Here is a 22,732-nt window from a genome sequence, read left to right as displayed (position 1 = left end):
CGTGCCTTTGGCCTAATAAAGCTATGCAAACCTTTGGTGACATTCTTTTAAATAATTTCAAAAAGCTTGATTTCATTGTCAGATCCAAGAAGAACTGTAAATTAAACATTTTGACCATTTTCTAAAGAGTGTAAGCTTGCTGAAAGGTGGTTCTGCAGCCGAGGGCTCTTTAGAACCAGTTTTATTGTAGTATTCATGTAAGTAGCTATGATTGGTGTCAGCAAGTGAGAATACTTAGTCTTGCCGTTTGTTCATATTATTTTTGTGCCTTTAAACTGATAAAGGAGATATTTGGCCTCAGGACAGGAAATATTTCAAATCAGTTTACCCATTTCCATTCCACCTTTTCCTTGGAAACTGTTAGCTTTGGAAAGAGCCAAAATGTTGTCCTAATGATTATTACTATGACAACTTGAGACTTCAGTTTTGCCGTAGAGTAATGGAACCCAGTGTTTCGTACTGTGAAATAGTACTTCTAATTCCTGTGATACCAAGATTGAAACAGCATTATTTGAGGGAACCAGGATCAAGGAAGATGGAAATGACACTGACACTGCAGCTGCCAGCTTACCGGCATCATGATCTTTCCTACAATCTGGATAATCTTGAGTTTAGTTTCAGTCAGTATACTCTTACTTGTGTGTTACTGAGAAGTTCAAGCTCAACATTTAAAGAAGTAAAGTAAGAAAACAGCTCAGTCCACAATGATGCAGTATCTCCGATGGCCTTGAAAAGACAGTAGTGGGGCAAAAAAACATTTTACCACGAACCTCAAGGCAGTTCTGATACTGGTTGCTTTAGTCACACTCTGTGCCTTCTGTGGAGGGACTTTGTCTTCACCTTCCTTTGGGGATCTCAAATCAGCAAGTAATAGTTTTGGCAGCAGTAGAAAACATAAGATTTTACAAATATGAAACCGTTATAGTTTTTTCCCTTTATTTACTCAGAAGGTTTAAATGTATGTTAATTTTTAATAGTTTATTTCTGCATCTGTTTTTTATTTCATGTTACAACTATCTCATGCAAAAATATAATAGATATTTTAAAATTGTCTTTGATGGTTGAAACTTGGGCTCACCTCTGTACAGTAAATTTTGTTTGTAGACCATAAAAAGAGATGAGTGCTAATGTAAAATAGCAGTTTTGTTACGGAATTATGGTGTATTTTAAATTTATCAAGCTTATACGTGTCTTTTTGTCCCTTTACTACTGAGAGGAAGAGGCTGGTATCATGGCAGCATCTCAGCCTGCTTTGATGTATTTGTCCCCACACCATTTTATTTATCTTTTAAATAGTTTTAACAAGAAATAAGTGGACCAACCACTGGATACATTTAATTGATGTATTTATTCATTCTCTTTCTGTTCCCTTTTCCACATATACACTCTATGGAGATTCTAAACCTGACTTCCAAATAAGGAATGGTATAGGATGGCTTTTTTCAAGTTTTTCAAATAAGTAGACATGAAATTATTATTGCATAGTACATACGTGTTCTTCTAGAATCTTATTTTTCATTATGTCATATACCTTACTGGTAGTTATATACTTCACACATACTGATTTAGAACAAACAGTTTTACAGAGAGAATCAAGAGTTCCCATACTTTGGGACAAAGTTCCTAGCAAACTGCAAGCAGACTGAGTAGATTTTAAAATACAGGTTGTCAGAGAGTAAAAGAAACATCAGCGGTTGGTACATTGTTTGTAGTGGTTCTAGGAGTGCCTGGATGTTTAGCCAATTTAGATGTTAGTACAGCTTAAGGAATTTAAAACCTAATTAAAAAAAAAACCCAGAGGGTTAAATTGGCCAGTAAAATGTTATTGATAATAATATCAAAGAATATTTGGCGCTTGATCTCAGCAGGGATGTTGTGCTTTGGAATCTCTGGGTGAAAAGTAGACCATGAATTTAACCTCTTTGCTGTCTTTCCTCCCCATTGCCATTCCAAGATGCTCTGGCTTCTATTCTGTTTATTCCTATTGGCAGCAGGAGACCAGCTGTATATTTTATAGCTGAAGGAGACTATTGGGAAGTTATCACTGTGGCTGGGACTCATGAAAATTTTATATTCTACTTCCACCTGATACTTAAATAATTTCTTGAAACTGCATAATACATTCTGTTAAGATGTTTACTCTATAGATAATATTCTTTGGAGGAGGACTTATTAGTAATATATTTATAATTCATACATACTTGCACGTAACTAAAATTAATTTTATTTGTATTTATTTCCTTGCAATTAATTCCACTTATTTTTGAAGGATATTGCATTTCTCCCCAGAATGTTAGCAGACCAAGATAACAGATTTTCGACTGCTTCTTAAGGCAGCAGTAGTCAGAGTCATCTCCTCAAGGGCATATAAAATTTTTTTGTCCCTTTTTTGTTTTATTTGGTAACTCTTTTGTAAGTTGGTGTTGTATATAAAGTATGGAAAGCTTTTTATTGAACATGTTTGAGGCTTTTGAGTTCACTAGCTACCAAGTATTGTATTTTCTAATCTAATTTTAAGTAGTTTTTATTAAATGCCCCATTACTTTAATAAGAACATTATAATGCTTTATTTTTCTTTCACAGACCATTAAGTGGGAATCACTTTTAATTAATTGGGTCTACAATATCTTAATTTAAATTCATGTAGTATGGATGAATTATTTTTTTTAAAACTTTTGTTACTTTATTTTTATTTTTGTAGTTTGTGATCTACTCCATCTATTGATGAGATTTAAAAGTATTTCTACAGCTTATGTGAAAGGAAACAAAACAATGTAAGACATTTAGTAGATTGAATAGCGAATGTTTGTCCTATTTGAATGCCCCTTAGAAATAGGGACTCTACTCAGTTCCCTGCAAAAGAAGAACCTGACTTCCTAATTATTTTCAGTAGTTTTGATTTTCAGAAGTATTAGCTACAGAAGGAAAACCTAGTGAATGCAGTCTTAAATGTTAAAGGAATAGTTCATGCTACATCTTTTTTAGTCATCTGAAAATATGTTCAGAAGTTATTTTAGTAAGGATTGAATTTATGATTTATAAACTATTTTTGTAAAATTACTTATACATTGGGTCTTCCCCGCCCCCCCCCCCCCCCCCATTTAAACCTACACTTGATACTGTGTGGGACTTGGACAGTGTGGTTTATCTCAGACTGCACCAAATGGCAGTTTTAATGGCAGTCATTGAGGTATCATAATCATGTTTTATGCTCAGCCTTTTCTATTTTAAACTACAATTCTCAGCGGTAGATTATTCAACTTTATTATTAGTAAAGGAAAAGTGTTTTTTGCCCGATTTAACAGTTGGCTCTAGTACTATTTAAGAATACAATTGTAATATTTGTATTTCTACTTAGATTCTGTAACATCTTTGAGATAATTACCTGAAAAGGTCTAGATATTGTCACAGGGGTAACTCGAAGTTATGTGGCATCTGGGGGCACCTTTTTTCTATTAAATATGCTGTAGATAACTTCCATAATATAGGTGGTATAATTGCTGAAGTGAGCTTACTATTATGTTGTTGATCATTAAACGTGCTTCCTTTGAAGCCAGGGTTTTGTGTGGCCAACTTTGAAATGACACAAAAATGATATTTGGTGACCTTTTATGTGCACGGTGGCCATAAACAGAAACAGATGTGAACAAGGGTTATAAGTTTGGCACCATTGAAGGTACCTATCTGGCGCTTAGCAAAGAATCTTGACTAAGTAAATGCCTTTAATTTCTAAATTAAAGCAGTTTTAATGTCTTGTAAAGCTAATTAAATATATTCCAGATAAAATATTGTCTTCTAAAATTGAATATTAGTGGTGTACATTGGAGGAAACTGGAACTTCCAGTTTACATCATTGTTTACAGCAATTGTTTGCATCAGTTGTTTACATCAGTTGTAGATTTATATCGATTTACTACTTAGTAATAATAGATTTACATCGATTGTTTACATCAGTTGTAGAATGAGGCTATAATATTAAGAGCAAATGTTGTAGGAAGGACCTATACTCTTTATTCTATTAACATAAAAGGCATCTATCTGTGTTTTCACCACTTTTGTAAGAAGATAAGCTACCACTGGGTATAGAGATACACCTGTAAAGCTTAGGCTAAAGGATCCAAGTGAAATAAAAAATTGGGAGTAAGTCTTTAGCTAATAATACAACAACAAAAATTTTATATTCTAGTATTTGGAAGAATTTATTATATCTTAATTCTATATTTTATTTCAGTTGTATAGACAAAGCCTATATTATGAGTGTTAAAAAATCTAAACCTTAGATTTTTGGACATTAAGCTGTAGAAATTTATATTTGTACAGAATAAATGTGTATGAGTGTGATTTTTTTAAAAGGATATTTTTAGTTAATTTTTTAATTTTAAAAACGAATTATATGAGCAGCTTTCAAGTTCTAATTTAGCCCACAGAGTCATTTTTCAGGGTGTTTGTATTATTAACAAGTAAACTTCTGAGAGTATTTACTTCCTATGACAAAGCAAAGAGGATTTCAACTGCTTACATTTTTGAGAAGTTAATTAGGGTGAAAGTCACTATTTTTTCTAATAAGCAATTTCTGTACAATTTTTCTCAAGGTTTGTTGGCATCCAAAGCTGTTGGGGTTGATGGTGCTGAAAAAAAGGAAGACTACAATGAAACGGCTCCAATGCTGGAGCAGGTATGAAATGGTAGCATTTGATTTTTTTCAAGGTTCTCAACTGGAATGATCACGGAGCTATAGTATCCACATAATTGAAATTGCCCTTTTGATCAGATATGGGAAATAGGAAGCTAATTAATTGATGATATATTTTTAACTCTGCCTTCTCCAAGGTATACAGATAAACTACAGACTTCATTACTGTTTGTTTTCAATAGACTGGCATTAAAGCCTTTGTCTCCAACATTTGAAGACCTGGAGACAGGCATCCCAGGGTATAGGCTTCCAGCTGGATCACCTTTAACTAGCTTACAAAAAGACCCTTACACAAATACTTTTCATTTGTGAGTTAAAACAGGGTTTTTTGACATCTAATAAAGCTTCTTTTGTAAGAAGTTTCTTTTATATTGTAACAATTGGTGTTGTTAGACTGACTGTGTTTTATGAATTGATCAATGAGCCATACATTTTTGCTAGGATGTATATTTTAATAACTACAAAAAAAAAATTTAAAAAAACTATTAAGGGTCTGTCTTTAAACCACCTAATAGAGGAATTTAAAAATGAAGGTTGCAGTTGCTAGATTTTGCCTTGGCTACCTTCAGATTCCCACAATAACCTGTACATAATGGACTGTGCATGCTTTTCATTCTCTAAGGGCTTAACTTCTTGGGCACTGTAAGACTATAAGAACACAGTAATAGCCATAACTGGATTTCTTTGGTTCTCCTGTTTTAAAATCTGAGCCTTAATGTAGTTTTAATATATCCTTTTTGTATTATTTTAATTTTCTTTATTAGTAGCCTAATCAGGAATACTTTAAAATGAGTATCTTTTGCTCTTCTCTATATGCATTTTAAAAAATAGTCCAAATTTAATTGATATTGTATTGAGTTTTTCAGGGTTAGTTTAGGCCTGATTTGATAACAGTGCATTGTTTTAGTGCCTCCATTAATGTTGTATTAAATCAATGGTCTTTTAAATTTAATGATATGTCAGCAAATCATACCTTCTGATTTTCTGTGGTCATCAAACGGTTAAGTCTTTGCCGTTATTGTTGAGTATATCAACCAAATTTTAAGTGACTTTTTTTTACTGTGTATTACTATATTCAACGTCCCAAATATAACAATATTTTGTATTTTCACCACTGTTTATGGTATTCTCAGAATGCAGTAAATCAGGGACTTGGGTAATAAAATGTTTCTGGAAAATTCATTACAATGTCAATCTTTCATTATGCACAATCCTGCTGAAATGAATGTGATTGTGAAAATTACTTATTATATGTGGAAGTTAGTGTAGAGGGCAGTGCCCATTTCCGAGAGACGTAGAGAAAACAACATTCTGAAACTGAGCTTAAAAAAAAGGAAAGAAAAATTGACTAACTCGGCTGTTCTTATTTACATAATTATAGAATTTTTAAGAGTCCTTGCCAGTTTTGTAACAAAGAGACCAATAATCATTAATGAAAACTTTTGTAAATTATTTTAGATTTTTAAGGAACATAATGCTATTCCCTCATTTTTTGTCATTCAGGTTGATTTCAATGGGAAATGTTTTGTAACCAAACTTAATTTTTATACTGAGTGTTTGCCCTGCTTCAGAGTTAAAAAGCCGAGTTATAAAATTCTTAATTACATCTCAGTTGGTATCAACAATAGACTTGAAGGAGAGGTATTGATTGTCACTAACCTCTGTTGTCCTAATGAGTAAAATATTGCTACTCATGACATAGATTTATAACAGGCCTAAGGCCAAAACTTACTGTGCTAAGGGATTTATTTATTTACATTAAAAAAAAATTCAAACTCTGTGGTCTTGAACCCCAGTTCTCAGATGATTAATTATAGGTTATTTAATTGTATTAGGGAATTGTCATGTTATATTTATTTTTGGATAAACCCTGCATTCGATGCATAATTCAGTAAGTTTAGAAAAATGTTAATTTGTCCTTGTTTAGAAGTTAAGCACCTTATCAAGATATTAATTTAAGTTTTAAAATCTTGTTTTATAACTTTGTAACTCGAGAGTAATGGATGCTGTAGTGATGTCTCTCACATATGTGAAGATGAACAATAAAATTGTTTATTTACAAGTAATGGCTCTAATTACTTTTCTGGCAACACCTTTTATGATAAGCTTAGGAATCCTTTCCGTTTATGGAGTCCCTTTTTCAAATGATTAATCTGCACTTATACACATATGTAACGAGTAAATTCAAGAATAGAAATGATGACAACTGAATGCCTGAGACGCTTGACACCAGCCCTTTTATGTGGTGTGTCCAACATGCCATCTGTAGCCCATTCGAAGGTGCCATACTTAATACCAGATATTCACGTTTTTTCCACCAAAATTTGAGCGCCTTGTATTTGGTGGGAACAGAAAAACTGGTCCCTAGACTGATCTTTCATATTCCAGAGAACTGCAGACTGCAGAGCTGATGGTCATCCCTCACAAAAGATACGGAAGTAAAAAGGTTTCTTGGGGACAAGCATGTTGTTCTTAGAGCTGGCCGTTTGATTCTTTATAGAGGCCTATCTTGGTATAGTTTTTTAAAAAAAGTATATCTCATACTTTGCCTTAGATACGTATATCAAAAAGAGATACAGTATAGACATTCCAACACCATAGATTGCAAATCCATCCAATGTGGCTATTCTCTGTTCTCTTTGGACACGTTCACATATAGTTTTACATATGTAGGCCATTTTACTGCCAAATGAATAAAGATATTCTTTATGAAAGAACTGACAAAGTTCTAATTTTTTTTTAAAAGTATCAGTTGGCAGGAAGAAGGTAAAAACTCTCATCTAAGAATGCGACGTATTTTGTTTTTAAATCCAATGTTTTTAACTTACACTTGGTTTTACTCCTTGGTTTTTTTTTTTTGTTGTTGTTGCTTGTTTTGTATTGTTTTTTTAGTCTTTTAACTCTGTATTGCTGGTGGCTTTGATTTCATGATGCATTATGCTTATGAAACTTTAGCTTTCAGCACTAAAATGAGTTAAAGATAATGTTTCGTTAATTTGGTCATTGTTTTCCTGTTGGGATCTTTCTTTAAAGGGAAATTGTCCACTTAGACCTCTGCACTGAACTTGATAAAGGAAATTACAAGAAAACATCTGAAAGTCAGAACTTAAATGTACTGCTCTAATGCTCTAAAACATGAAAATGCTGTTTATTTACCTAATTATTATTAATGTCATTGGTAATTATGGTTTCAAAAGAGGTGTATTTCAATTTAATACTGAAAATATTTGTCCAGTAAGGTAGCTTTTTATATTCTGAGAATATTATAAATAATACATTTTAAAACAAATTTAGGTGACAAGTTGACAGCATCCCTTTAAAGACAGCCTATTCAACTTTTAGTTAATAATTTGTGGGGTTCTTTTTGGTTTTTCATTTGTAATAGAAATGTTATATGTTGCTTAACAATGTTTTTGGATACTAAAGTTGCTTAACAGTCAAAATAGAATACAAGAACAAAAATGAAGAAACCAAAATAAAAATATCAATTTTTTATTATTTATTCAGGCGATTTCACCTAAACCTCAAAGTCAGAAAAAAAATGAAGCTGACATTAGCAGTTCTGCCAACACTCAGAAACCTGCACTGTTATCCTCAACTTTGTCTTCAGGGAAGGCTCGCAGCAAGAAATGCAAACATGAATCTGGAGATTCTTCTGGGTGTATAAAACCCCCTAAATCACCACTTTCCCCAGAATTAATACAAGTCGAGGATTTGACGCTTGTATCTCAGCTTTCTTCTTCAATGATAAATAAAACTAGTGAGCACAGATTTTTAAAAAATAGTTACTTATCCTATAAGATACATTAAAAACAGTTTGGTTGTAGTTATATTGTATTTTTATGAAATTGCTTTTTAAAAACTCAGACTTAAGTGGTATATTAGGAAAGGCTTGAAACTATTTCAGGGGCAAAAACCATATACATTTCTGACTGATTTACTGTACCCAGGTACAGTGACTGTACTGCTGGTTAAGAAGCCTTACCATGTAATACCACAAATTCCACTGTAGTTTGACTCTCCTCAGCTAATAAGCCAAACACAATGAGAGGCCTGATTCATTACAAAAAACAAAACAAAACAAACCATAAAGAGATACAAAAAGACCTGTGGTGGATGTTTTTTAAACTCCTAAGACTGTTCTCATGGATGGATTGTCCCCACTTGTCTGTACCCCTCTTGGCAATAATTTTATTCAGTTCTTATTCTAGAATTTAGAGTGCAAACTTCAGTTTAATCTTACTAATGAATGAGGAAGAATGCTTCCTTGATTTTATTTTTAAAAGATTTTACTGTTTCAATACCACAATCTTTCAAGAATTAACTTAGTCTTTTTTTAAATAGCCTTTCAACATGGGTTTGGATATATGTAAGACAAGATATGTGTTGACCTTGTGTTTCTCATATTTTAGTATTCCAAGTTAGAGACATATGAAAAATAATTACCTGAAAAGGCACTGGAAAAGATGATTTTCTTTAGCTGTTTATACAATGAATGAATTAGTAACCTCATTATTAAATGAATGTTACACATTTCCTTATGAACCTCTCCATATCATATTTTACACAATAATTGAAAATGGCAGCATTGAAAAGGCTTCTGTGAGTCAAATGTATTAACCTCCTATTCAATTGCTTTTTTTTTTTTTTTTTTTGCCAAACCGTATTTTTCAGCTTTTGATCAGGTTTTAGTACTTTTTTTTTGGTTTGGTTCTTTTTAATAAATGGGTAGAAAGGTTAGGAAAAGAGAAACTATTGTTTCTTCATAAGCTTGGTTTCATCATGGCATTTATCATGCAATAGTGTCATTAGTAGTTACTACAATGTCACATGACATTGATACATATTTTATTTTGAAATTGTTTTGTATTTTGGTGGTATAACCACAGTGTTACAGCAGTTGAATTTTATTCTTTTTTAAGAATTATTTTAAGAATGTCTTTTTCATTTTGATTTTTGTGAGATTGTTTTTAAATACCCAAAGCAGCAACCTTTTTAGACCACTCTTATTTCCTCCTTCTAAATGAACATGAATATATTGGCTTATGTAGTCCTGCCTATTCTAAGTAATCAAACATGTTTACATGCCATGTAGAAAGCAGAAATGAAAGGTTCAAAAAAAGAAATTGCCAAACTTTTGTATTACATATAGTTAGAAGATGCTTAAATGATTCTCCAAGTTATTAAAAACAAAACAACACATGATGGCAAGAACAGTGTCATATTCTTTAAAAATCCCCACTTCTTGATCATTTGATAAAGTACTTAAAGTTGTTTGTGTTTAATTTTTTTTAATGAATCAGGCCCAAACATATGTTTATAAAAGTCCATTTGGGGGACTGAGGGTGGGATAAAATTATTTATGTTAGTTTTATTTTGGCAAGTAAAGTAAAGCACTAACTCTACAATGCATGTCAGATTTTTGTCACCTATGCCCCTGCCTTTTTTTTTTCCTTAGAGTGTTTAGATGTATAATGTAGCAAAAGGGGTGTATATATATATATATATATATTTTTTTAATCTTTGATTATGAAGAGATTATTTTCCCAAAAGAAAAATGGCAACTAACGACAATCTGCAATTAGAGAATTAACTGTAGTCTGTCACTTGGGAAACTACCTGAAAATAATGTTCCATGTTATTTTCTTTTGGTTCTTCTAGATTTAGATAGACGTTTTGATTAAAGCTTGTGAATGAGGGCAGTTTTTGCCTTTGATTACTTTTGGAACATGCCATTCCTTGTGGATACCCTACAACATCAGAGGGCAGAATTTGAATCATTTTTCTCATTTTTCTCCTTAAATATTATAAGATGATCCTGGCATGTATCTGCTTCGTGAACATTGAAGATCTTTTTCTAGGTCCTCCACAGCCTGTGAATCCCCCTAGACCTTTCAAGCATAGTGAGCGGAGAAGAAGATCTCAGCGTTTAGCCACCTTGCCTATGCCTGATGATTCTGTAGAAAAGGTTTCTCCTCCCTCTCCAGCCACTGATGGGAAAGCATTCTCCATCAGTTCTCAAAATCAGCAAGAATCTTCAGTACCAGAGGGTAATGTATATTGATTTCCTATAGAACCAAATGTAAAAGAAGACAAAGAAAACGCTAAGATAAAGCTTATTGAAATATTAAGAAATTTCTACTTTTTCCTTCTTAACATCTTTTGGACTTATAAGCACTTCATTTAATTCTACAAATACTTATTTGGTGCCTTCTTTATTGCCAGACACCGTTGTAACTTACAGAACACTTTGATCCACGTTGATACTGAGACAGTTTATCTGTGTTAACGTATTACATTCTTTATTTTGTATAGTGCCTGATGTTGCACATTTATCACTCGAGAAGCTGGGACCTTGTCTCCCTCTTGACTTAAGTCGTGGTTTGGAAGTTACAGCACCACTAGCCCCAGATCCCTCTTTCCATAATGAATGTCCCAGGGCAGAAAAGGAAGATACACAGATGCTTACAAATCTTCCTCCCAAAGCAGTAACTGATGGAAGAGGAGCTGCAGCAGCATCAGGTAAAGAAGATTTACTTTACAAGTTAGCTAGTCTTGCATTTATAGGGTAAAAACATTTTGATATATAATTATATTATTTTAGTATGTAGTTTCTCTTCATAAATACTTTTATGTAACATCTGTGGGAGATAGGGTTTCTCAGTCTGTTTAAAGTCCTTTTGTGCAACCATTTACTGTCATATTCCCTGGACATACTTATTTTGTTACTTTAATCTACTTCCTTCTTCCTACTTCCTTATATCCCATTTCTACTTAGTAAGAATCATTAGAGCTAAATATAATAACAGAAGTTTTTGGTTTTGAAGCCAGAAAATACTTAATGGAGTCAATACTTAGATTTAAGGATTTTAATAGAATTTAACATTTAAATTAACTATGTGCCTGTATCTTAAATATAATCTATATTTTGGAGCAGTATCTTCCAAATATAATTTTTTATACTGCTATTTTGGAAGTCTAGTATGTAAAATTAGCCATGTTCAATAAGACATTTTTCGGATGATTTTATGATACTTATTGTAATCTGAAACCTTTCAGAGATACTTCATAAACTTGATATTTTAATCTATTGGAATATTAATTTAGATTTCCCTTATATGGTTGCATTGTTTTATTTGGAAGTTTTATACAATTTTATCCTCAACCAAAGAGTATATATAATTAAGAAAAAGGGCAGATAGTAACTTCAAATGCTTTTTCAGTAAATTACTAATTTGAAATTAGATAAATGAAGGAGATCTGAATTGAGGCAGTTCTGAAATAGGGCAAAACATAAAACTGTTTTTTGATTTGCAGCCAAAGAGTATTGGGGAGAATTGTTTTTAATAGCATCTTCCCTGAACTCATTTTATCAAATCCTTGAATGAAGCATAAAATAGAGCTTGCTCTTTTCTGGTGCTGGTATATATTAAAATAAAATGATTGAAGTAACTTAAGAAACATACAGGTTTAACTTCTTATTCCTTCTTTCAAAGTGAAAATGTAACTATTAAAAATGCAGTTTTCCATAATTCCAGTAATCAATAAAGATGGAAGTTATTTTGTGCCTGATAGTGTTTCTATATCTTGTTTTAAAAAATTAAGTGTCCAAATTTGAAGATTTGTAGGCTTTGAAGATTCGTAGTCATTCCCCAAATATGATTCATTGTCTTTGGGCTCTTTCACAAGATTTCTGAATTATCATTAACCTTTGAGATACATTTCCTGGCAGAGGTCATGCAGTTCTTTAACAACCTGGAATTTATTGCTGTACTGAATATGTGAAAAATATGTTCAAGTTATGATAAATAATTCAGTGGGGAAGTTATTATTACTACTTTAAGTATTTTTATTGAAGTATAGTTAGTTTACAACATTGTATCAATTTCTGTTGTATAGTACAATACTTCAGTCATACAGGCAAATACACATACTCATTTTCATATTCTTTTTCACCATAAATTACTACAAGATATTGAATATAATTCCCTGTGCTATATGGTATAAACTTGTTGTTTATCTATTTTATATATAGTAGTTAGTATCTGCAAATCTCGAACTCTGTTGGGGAAATTATTTTTAGATGTACATTTGAAAATATTTGTATTTTCTTTAAATATATATACATATATATGTATATTCTAACAAATAGTAACAAGACTTAAAGGCCAATATAAATAGCTATATAATAACTAAGTTATGTTAGCCAGGTGATGTCTCCTGAAATGTTGAGGTAGTGATTGTGCATGGAAATCCTTGATTCCAGTGACTTTGTGTCTAAGCAGAGTATAGCCTGTTTTTTTTTTTTTCTCTCTCAGAAGATCTAGCATATTTGTGGAGATACAGCTAATTACCATTGGGGTGTGATTCTTGTTTCTCATAGTGATTAAAATGTACTGGGGTAGAGGGAAGGCACAATAATTTTTTCCTTTTTAAGTGTTAGAAATAACCATTTGAGAAAGTCAAAGTAGTAAAATAGTTTTCTGGGAGCATGAGAGATCGAAATTTGAATTTGTAACGTGATACATTTGTAAGTTTGTTGAAGAGTGAGAATCATCTTATATATGTTGCTGAATGACATTGCTTAAATCAAGGAAATGCATGGTTTTAAATGTTAGTTACTGAAAGTCCATTTATTAGAGGGTTGAACACAGCATTTGAGTGTGGGGTTGGGAGGTTTCTAATTTATTTCTATTACCCCTTTTAGTTTTTTATTTTTTTGAGGTAAGTGGTGGGATTCAGGTTCTATTCTAATTGGACACCTTTTGATTAAAACCTTGTGAACCTGTCTGACTTGCACTGAAATTCTCAGTGGTCTGCATGCTTTTCTCTCTTAATATTTTTTTTAGCTACCCTCCCTCCCGAAAGTGTTGTGCAGTATTTGTTGGACTTCTGTCTGCTCCCCAAGCTGTCTTCCATCTAGAGTCAAAGTACCAGGTGTTTTGTTTTTGTTTCTTCTTTTTCTTTCCTTTTTTTTTTTAAATATATGTTTGCTTGGCTTGTTTCCATCTTAATTAAAAAAGTAAATTTTGTTACTGTTGAATTTCAAAACTTCAGTAGAAATCATTATTTTTCAGAAGTTGTATCAAAGACATTTTTGGGGAATTTTTTTTTTTCAAATTGAAACTCTTGGGGTATTTAGAATGATGAGGATGTTAGTCATTAACTGTGAACTAATTGAACAGACTTCGAGTTTTACTTTCTCACGTAAGATACATGTGCATACTGCTGAGTTTAGCAGTCATGGTAAAGAATGGATGAGATCATGCAAATTATCTAATAATTACATACACCTGTTCTTAATAAGTTAAAACTTGTTTTTAATTGTTTTTCCAGTAGACTTAATGAGCTTGCACTAACCCTTCTACATTCTTCAACTGGGGACCATGACTAACCAAGGTTAAGAATAGTATCATTGCCTGTCTCAGCAAAAAAAAAAAGTCATTGGTGTCCTTGTAAAAATGGATGCCTTTGTTTTCATCTTATGATCAGAATGCTTTATCTAACAGAGCTAACCAGTTTTAGGTAAGGGTAGAGACTTAGTTCTATTACTGTTAGTTCTGTTACTGAGAATGTTGACTAGTTTTCTTACTTACCTACTAGGTGTATGTATGACAAATACTAAGCTCCTCTAACCTCTTTAAGGAGTTAAAATATGGAAGCTCAATGTATGGAAGGGGGAGGCAGTAATACTTCCACTCCCTGACTTGTGGCTGAGTTGCCTGTGCCCTGTGCTGTGCTGGCACTTTACGTAGATGATGGTTAGTCTAATCGCTTACATCAGCTTTACATTTACTTTTTGAAAGCCTTGTTTTAAAAGTGTTTTTCAGTTTTTTTCCAGACTTGTACAAAACAAAACTACAACCAGAGTCTGTAATCTACCTCCACCCCCACACCAAATGTTCATGGCTTGTGCAGAGCCTGAGGTTTCCATGGAGAGTCTTGGGGATAGCCTCTTTTTTAACCAGAAGAATCAGATATTTAGCATACCAGAAGGGGTTTGAGAAACCAGTTTACATTACTGGGCTTTATATGTGAAAGCAGGCATGGTTCAGAGATCTGCCTCTCTTACTTTCATCTAAATAGAGCCATTTAAAAATTTTTTTTTGTTTTTCATTTTTGAAGGCATTTGTATTATGTATTGGACTATTATGAGCTATTTTGTTTGAAGAAAATGTTGTTGATAAAATATAGTTTAAAAATTACTCTTCTGTAAACTAATTAGTACTTTGGTTCCCAAATTCTAGCACATGGTGAAATAAGGACAATGTGGTGAATGTCTCATAAAATGCAATTTATTCTATTTTTTCTATCTGGGCATGAGTGTTTTTCAAAAGTCCTGCTGTTTTTGCATATACAAATATTTATTTTACTATCCTTATTTATGTAAAATGTTGATAACCCTTTTTGAGTTCCCACTTTTACTTTTGAAATTTTATCAGTTAAGAAATCTAAAGGTGTTTGGGATTCTCTAGAACATGTGAAAACAGTATAGAACTGGTCCTCTTGAAAGCACTCTGATAATAACTGTAACTGTTCTGCTGTGCTGACGTGTGTTCCAGAGCTGTGTTCATGAATGACCATTTTACTTGTCTTCCAAGTACGCAAGGGATCCCACACATTCCAGTCAGAAAAGGCAGCCCAATAAGGCAATTCCTTCCATTTGAATCACCCCAGCCATCCTCGACCTTTGACCCTGGAGATTCAGTGCTCCCAAGGATTAGGGACCAACAGGCACTAATTACGATCGAGTGCTGCTTCTGGTATACCTACTCTCATTGAGGATTCAGAGAGCAACTCTCTTGTTGTTTCTGTTGTAAATGCCTTATCATTTTCAAGAAAATTACATCAAGTTTGTGGCATTTTCATATTATTAGTTAGTAAACAATAATTAGTGAAAGGAAGTGAGGCATTTGTTCAACAGTCTTGAGAATAAGGAAGTTTAATTGTATTTCTCTTTGCTCTGACATCCCTTTCATTTTTTTTGGTCATAAATGTGTTTGTTACGGAGGTTATCATTATTTTTACTTAATTTGAAAGTTACTTTTTAGAGCCTTATTAGCATTTAATTCAAATTGTGTGGCATTTTTATATTTTTGTTGTGTTCATTTAAATTATGTAAAGTATTTGAAGTAGGATGAACAAAATGCTAGCTTTTTTGATGCTGTGCAATTGGAGTGATTTAAAAAATCAAAGAACTCATAAATGGTGATATTAAAGCATAATTTAATAGACTGAATTTGTATTTTAAATGCAAGTATACTGTTTTTCTTAAAGTAACCCTAGACATGCATAAGATAGTAGCATTGGGAATGGTTGAATATGAGTTGAGAAACTTAGTTAAGTGTGTCTTTGTCAGCTACACAGTTATTGAGGTACACTGTTTATTTAAAAATGTGTTTCGGGCTATTTGGTAATAATACCTAAATGCCAATAAGGTTGAATATTTTTGTGTGTGTTAGTAAGCCTTTATATTTTACATTTGGATAAAGAGTAAAAGTTGCTTATAGAATAATTCTATTTTGGCTTTTATCATTGCCTAATAACACATTCATGATGGAGTTCAAAGGTAGAAGTTTGTTGTAGGCAACAGAGGTTAAATACTAGTTAAAAAATTTTATACAGATTGTTGAAAACCAGTATCATTTAATATGAAATTTAATATTTCATTTGGATGACCAGAATAGCATTTTGTCATAATTATCACAGGAGAAAAAATGTTATATATGGACCTATCACTAGAGTGCATTTCAGCATCTTCTGGATTGCAAAGACTGTGATGCCAGAGTTGATCTTAACTGATTGCCTGGTGTATTTATCCTAATATTTTTCTATATTTAGACCCATATTTATGCTATTTCTAGAAGTGATGTAGTCCCACACAAAGGGAAAAGCGAAAAAAAGCACTGATTATTTATCAGATGCTGAGCTAAGCATTTTACATATTTTTGACTCATATAACACTGATAACAATAGGAGACAGGAACTCTTATTCCTATTTGTCAGTTAAGAAAACTGAAGCACAGAGAGATTAAAGGATTTAATCAAGGACATGCAGCTAATAAATGGTGAAACTAGGAGTCTAATCTGAGTATTCTGAAGGAACAAAAATCATCCTTAATTTATCATTTTTTTGAAGTTAAGAAATCCTACTTCTTTGTTACTATTTCAGGCAATAAGATAATCTTACCTTTAAGGGGAAAGAGTCTTAAGTAGAATTTTGTGAGCAATTGTAATTTAAAACATTGTCCCATACTTTTAACCCCTTCTGACTAAACTTACATATTTTTCCCCTGAACCTGCAGGAATATCGAAAACAGAAAAAAAAGTGAAATTGGAAGAAAAAAGCTCAACAGCATTTGGTATGAACAGAAAGTAATCTTTAAGCAAAAGACTGTAGATGGCTTGGCAGTGGGAGGACGTAGTCTGTCCCTTACTTTTTACCTGTTAGTGCTCCTTTAGGTGTAAGTGATCATCTGTTTCAGTGTTTATTAGTGTTATTCAGCTCCAAATATGTGATTTCTTAAATATATATCTTGTAGTAATATGTGTATTTTTTGTCAGGGTATCCTAAGGCTTTCTCGAGAACTTAATGTTTTTGAACATCTTTAAAATTATGGCTGTTTAAAAATAAGCTGCCATTTATTATTGTTGAAACTTAGAGAAAGGATGGTAACTTAAACTTGGCTTTTTTCAGACTTTTTTCTTTCACTTACCTTATAAAAAGTTACTAACTTTTCTGCTGTCTTTTCTGTCTTCTGTGCTATAATGACTAAAAGTTTTAGAATAATAGATAATAGTCTTAAATATTCTACAGATTAGCTAATTGGAGCTTGGGTTACTGAAAGTTGATTCAGTATGGTTGATAAGTTATGGGCTAATCCATTCTGAGTTGGAATAGTAGTTGAATATATATGATGAATTAATTTTAAATAAAATATTCTAGGATACTGTTTTAACATCTGTTCATCTTCTTTAAAGTACATGTGATGGAGGAAAGGAATATTTAAAAATTTGGGAACAGAGTTCAGTTTAATGAAATAAGTTTTTTTTCTTTGTGTTTGTCTTCATTCTTGTACACAATGGGAAAGTATTCAAAGATGGAGGAGTTATTTATGGAATCGATTTAGTTTTTTTATTTTTCCAAAGGAAAAAAGGTCAAGTTTTTTTTTAATCTTCTAATATATTTTCTAATTAAATTTTGTATGGAAATGCTGAATCTCCTCAGTTATGGCTTTCTTAAGTTACGGAGTTTATTTCTTGCCACGCCCAGAAACTGAGTTATATTACTCATTTAAAGATTTTAACTACTGTCTGTGTTAACTTTAAGGTGTCAGGAGTTGGGATTTCTCAACACTGCTAATGAAGATCCCCTCTTATAGTCTTAAGCTAATCAGGAGTTCCAGACTCATGACAGGAACAGTTTAATTGAATCCATCCACTCTGGGCAGGTGACTGGAATAGCTGATTAAAACCTAAATGCTGCTTTTAGGTTAACCACAATGGAACAACTCAGAATCAGTCGTGATTACTAACTTACTCACTTTTGTCATTTAGGTAAGAGAAAAGAAAAGGATAAAGAAAGAAAAGAGAAGAGAGACAAAGATCACTATAAACCAAAACAGAAGAAGAAGAAGAAGAAGAAAAAGAAATCTAAGCAGCATGGTAAGTAGAGTCCTCGCTCAGTGTCTGTAGGGGATTAGTTCCAGGGCCCCCAGCAGATACCAGAATCCACGGGTGCTCAAGTTCCTTATATCAAATGGCGGAGACAGTTGGCATTTCATACCTGTGGCTTCACTCCATACCTGTGGAAATTGAAAACTGGTCTGCAGTTGGTTAAATCCACAGTTGCAGAACCTCTGGATACAGAGGGCCGACTGTATGCTAAAATGGTGATTCCCGTTTTTTAAAATTCTAAGATGATTTATACTTTTGTCTTTTACCAAAATGGAGGCAGGACAAGATCCCCCTGTTCTTGAGAACTAAGAGGTTCTTGTGGTAGCTTTCCTTTGTCTTGCTAATTTTGAAAATATGCAACTCTGTTTTACTACAGTCTGTTAACTAAGTGGTCTGTTAAGTTAATCATTGCAACCGATTAGAGTCTTTCATTTCCAGCATTGTGGTGGACTAGATACCCTGACCAAGCACTCTTCAGTGTACTGAAGGAATTATTCTCAATCTTGAATTTTATAGTCCCTTGAATTACTTTTCAAAAATGAAGAAAAATATTTTTAGAAAAACCTGAAAAAAAATCAAATGATTTTTCTATCAGTAGCCTGTCTCTAAAGGATATCCTTTATAAGTCAAAAATCATTGCTAGAGATAGGGTGTTACCATATAATGATAAAGCTTCAGTTCACTTTATATCTTTCTAGATAAACGGTTTCTAAATTTTATCACTGAATAACATTATCATATCATATTTAGTAATTAATAAACAAAGGTCAGAAGTGTCTGTAAGGATGATAAGAAAGACGGCAGCTGTGCAGTTATCTAAGAGACCTGTCCGGGACACCAGACTCAGCAGCTGCGGAGCTGACTGTTTTTTCAAGTAGACGCAAACATTTATTAAAATTGACTGTGGGATGCAGCTTTAAGCAAATCTCAACACATTGTAAAGATTGGTATAATTCAGACCATAGTTTCTAACTGTGATAACAATTATAGTTAAATAAAATCAGTATTGAAAAAATAAAAAGTCCTGTATGTTTAGAAATCAAGCAAAGTATTTTTAAATAACACATGGATGAGAGAGCAGTATCGAAAGAAACGTAAATAATAATAATAATAAATAATATAATAAGATGTTGAGAACCTGACAGATGATGAAAATACTATATATATATTGAAATTTGAGAATGCAGTTAAAATGGCATTTATAAGACAAATACTTATTTTTGTACATGCTTATATTAGAAAAGAAGGCTGAAAGTCAGCTAAGCCTCCAGATTAAGAAGTTAGAAAAGAACAAGTCTAGAAATAGTAGAAGTGAATAATAAATACATGAGTGGAAATTAATGAACTGAAAAAAATGCTAGGAAGAACTAAAAAATGCCCAAATTATTTTTTTTTGTAAAAAATTAATACAATTAACAAACCTTTTGGAAGACTGATTAAGAAAAAAAAGACAAAATGCACAAACAATATTAAGAATAAAGGGAACATAACTACGGTGCTTCAGACATTAAAAATGAGATAATGTAAACAATTTTATGCCAGTGAATATGAGAGGTTATTTGAAGGTATGGACGATTGCCAAAAACCAAACTTATTCAGGAAGGTTAAAAACCTGAATAGTCTTCAAGCCTTAAAAGAAATTTAATCAGTATTTTATTAAAATCTTTCCACAAAGAAACAGTCCTGGCCCAAGGAGTTTTGTTGCCAAGTTCTACCAAACATTAGAGGAACAGATTATTCCAAACTTACATAAATCATTTTAGAATTTGGAAAAAGAGGGAGCACTTCTATAGTGAGATGAAAAGTGTTTCCCCAGAACAGGTGTTGAGCTCCTAACCCCTGTCCCTGTGAATGTGATGACATTTGTTAATAGAATTTTTGCTGATATGATTAAGAATGAGATTACCTGGGATTTGGGGTGGTCCCTAACACCAGTGACTGTCGTCTTATAAGAGAAAGGAGAGGGAGATTTGAGACACATAAGGGAGAAGGCTGTGTGAAGACACAAGAAGCAGCCCCAAGCCCAAGGAACGTGAGCCACCAAAAGCTGCAAGAGGCAAGGAAGGATTTTCCCCGAGAGCCTTCAGAGGAAGATGGGCCTGTTGACGCCAAATTTTGGACTTCTGGCTTGCAGAACTTACAGAGAATAAATTTCTGTTGTTTCAGTCCATCAAATTCGTGACGATTTATTGGGGTAGCCCTAGGAAGCTAATATAACTCCAAATTCACTTTAGATGATTTAAATAACTTTGCTCTCAAAATCAGAAGACAGCAGTATGAGAAAGGACAGTCACAGGCTGTTCTTATTTGTGGACAAAGATGCAAAACACATAAATAAATGCTATGGAATAAAATCTAGCAGAATATTTAAAAATATGACCCATAGGATTGGAATGCAAAGTTGGTTTCACATTAGAAAATCAGTGAGTGAAAGTCACCACAATAACATTACTATTTTGATAAATGCAGAAAAGCCATTTGATATATCCATGTGTACTTATATTTATGAATAGCAGATTATAAAACTTTATTTAGAAATATAATGAAGGCCTAAATAGATGGGAGCTAATTCATGTTCATGGGTTAGTATATTCAGTATTGAAAAGATGTCACTTCAAATAAATCTATATATTTCATTGCTGATTCTAAAACTTAATATGGATGAGTAAAGAGAAAAAATAATACAATCATTCTTGGAGAACAATGAGAAGAATTACTATTCAGTCATAGTTATTAAAGCAGTGAGCTATTTTGAAAAAACAGACATGTTGATTAAGAACAGGATAATCCAAGGCAGACCCGTATATATTGCAAACCTTGGTTATTCAAAGCTGGCATCTTAGATTAGCAGTAAAGGATGAACTTTTCAGTAAATGGTACTAGACAGGTTATAATTCATATGGTGAAGAATAATAAAACTATCCTATCTTACACCATAAGTAAAAAATCAATTCCAGGTTGATTAAAGACATTATATGTAAAAGGAAAAACTCAAGAACTTTGAAAGACAGTATAGGAAAACATCTGTATGATCTGTGGGCAGGAATTTCTAAACAAAAAATGCTGACTCTGAAGGAAAAGGTTGAAAATGTAACTAGACTGAAATGAACTTGGTTTATCAAAAGCATTATAAAAAGCTTGAGTGAAAAGAACACAAAACATAAGAAGACGCTTGCAGTGCTGACACCTGACCGAGCGTCAGTGTCCAGAACGTATTTCAAACCCTGACAAATCAAGAAGAAAGACAACCCAGTATGAAAATAGACAAAAGATTTTAACAGGAATCTCCCGGAAGTGGAAACCAATTGAATATATAGTACCATGCATCAGTCTTAAGAGAAGCTGCATAATACAGTTTTTAAAATCTAGTGAAATTATTTCATACCTGCCAAATGGACTGAAATTATTAGGTGGATGATGTCAGATGTTGCTGAGGAAATGGAGACAACTGTACAACTGCTATCGAAAACCAGTGGGCATCAGAGTAGAAGCTGACGGTGTGCGTGCCACGTGACCTCAGACTCCTGACTACACTCACAGGACACATCTGGAGATGTATACAAGAGTGTTCACGGCAGTGCTGGCATCGGCCGAGATGCCCACCTGTCCTTTCAGTGGAATCCACATCACTATGTAAATAAATGAATTAAACCCACTGGAATCTCATGGACAAAATGAATGAGCTAAAAATCATGTCATTGAAGAAAACGTGTACAGTGATAACGATTTCATTTATGTAAAGATTGAAAAGTTTTAAAACGAAGCAGTCTGTTGTTTAGAGATTCAAATGTATGTAGCAAATGCATAAAGAAGAGCAAGAGAATGACAGATGGAAATTCAGGTCAGTGGCCACCTCTGAGGTGGAGAAGGGAATTTATCAGTTCAGATTGGAAAGTGGCACAAAGGATAATTTCAGAGTTGGTGATCATTGTTGGTAGATCCTTCAGATTTTAACTCTCTCTATAGGCCAAAAATAACATCTGATTTTTCCACAAGATACGAAGTTTCCACATTCTCTTAACTCTAAAGCTACCAAAATAAATTTGAAGATAAGGAATCAGAATGGGATTGAAAAACTTGAAACCACTTTCCGGAGAGTGTCTTGAACATTTCCAGACACTCCTGTGTTTGCGCTGCTCCCATCGCTTTTCCCTGCCCCTGCCCCTTCACAGATAGTGCTGGGGACTCCACACTAGGGGAAACTTAAAGTTAAACAGAAACCATCATCCACAGATCCCTTTGTTTAGTGAACACCCTCCCTTGATTATGGGTCAGAATGCGGAAATGACAAGCTTCCCACTGCAGGACAGGCTGCCAGGTGAGCTCCCTGCTGATGACCACAGGCTGAGGGGTTTTGGCTGC

At 33.1% G+C, this 22,732-nt stretch overlaps 1 protein-coding gene across 2 annotated transcripts in view; it reads left to right on the top strand.

Moving 5' to 3' along the window:
- The window catches only part of PHF20L1 (PHD finger protein 20 like 1), a 77,004-nt gene that overhangs the window by 28,387 nt on the left and 25,885 nt on the right, over positions 1–22,732 (top strand). Inside the window, exons 9-14 of one of the 2 annotated variants that reach the window (XM_032468128.1) lie at positions 4,593–4,675; positions 8,201–8,453; positions 10,555–10,743; positions 11,009–11,215; positions 16,999–17,055; positions 18,251–18,358. In XM_032468128.1, the coding sequence (XP_032324019.1) occupies positions 4,593–4,675; positions 8,201–8,453; positions 10,555–10,743; positions 11,009–11,215; positions 16,999–17,055; positions 18,251–18,358 (897 nt within the window). Of the gene's footprint in view, positions 1–4,592; positions 4,682–8,200; positions 8,454–10,554; positions 10,744–11,008; positions 11,216–16,998; positions 17,056–18,250; positions 18,359–22,732 lie in introns of those variants that run through there. The other variant, XM_032468127.1, reaches the window with a different exon arrangement.

The sequence above is a fragment of the Camelus ferus genome, chromosome 25, assembly GCF_009834535.1.
Source record: "Camelus ferus isolate YT-003-E chromosome 25, BCGSAC_Cfer_1.0, whole genome shotgun sequence".
NCBI classification, from domain to species: domain Eukaryota; kingdom Metazoa; phylum Chordata; class Mammalia; order Artiodactyla; family Camelidae; genus Camelus; species Camelus ferus.
The sequence above is the reverse complement of the archived record's forward strand: the minus strand, read 5'-3'. Positions and strand labels throughout refer to the sequence as shown.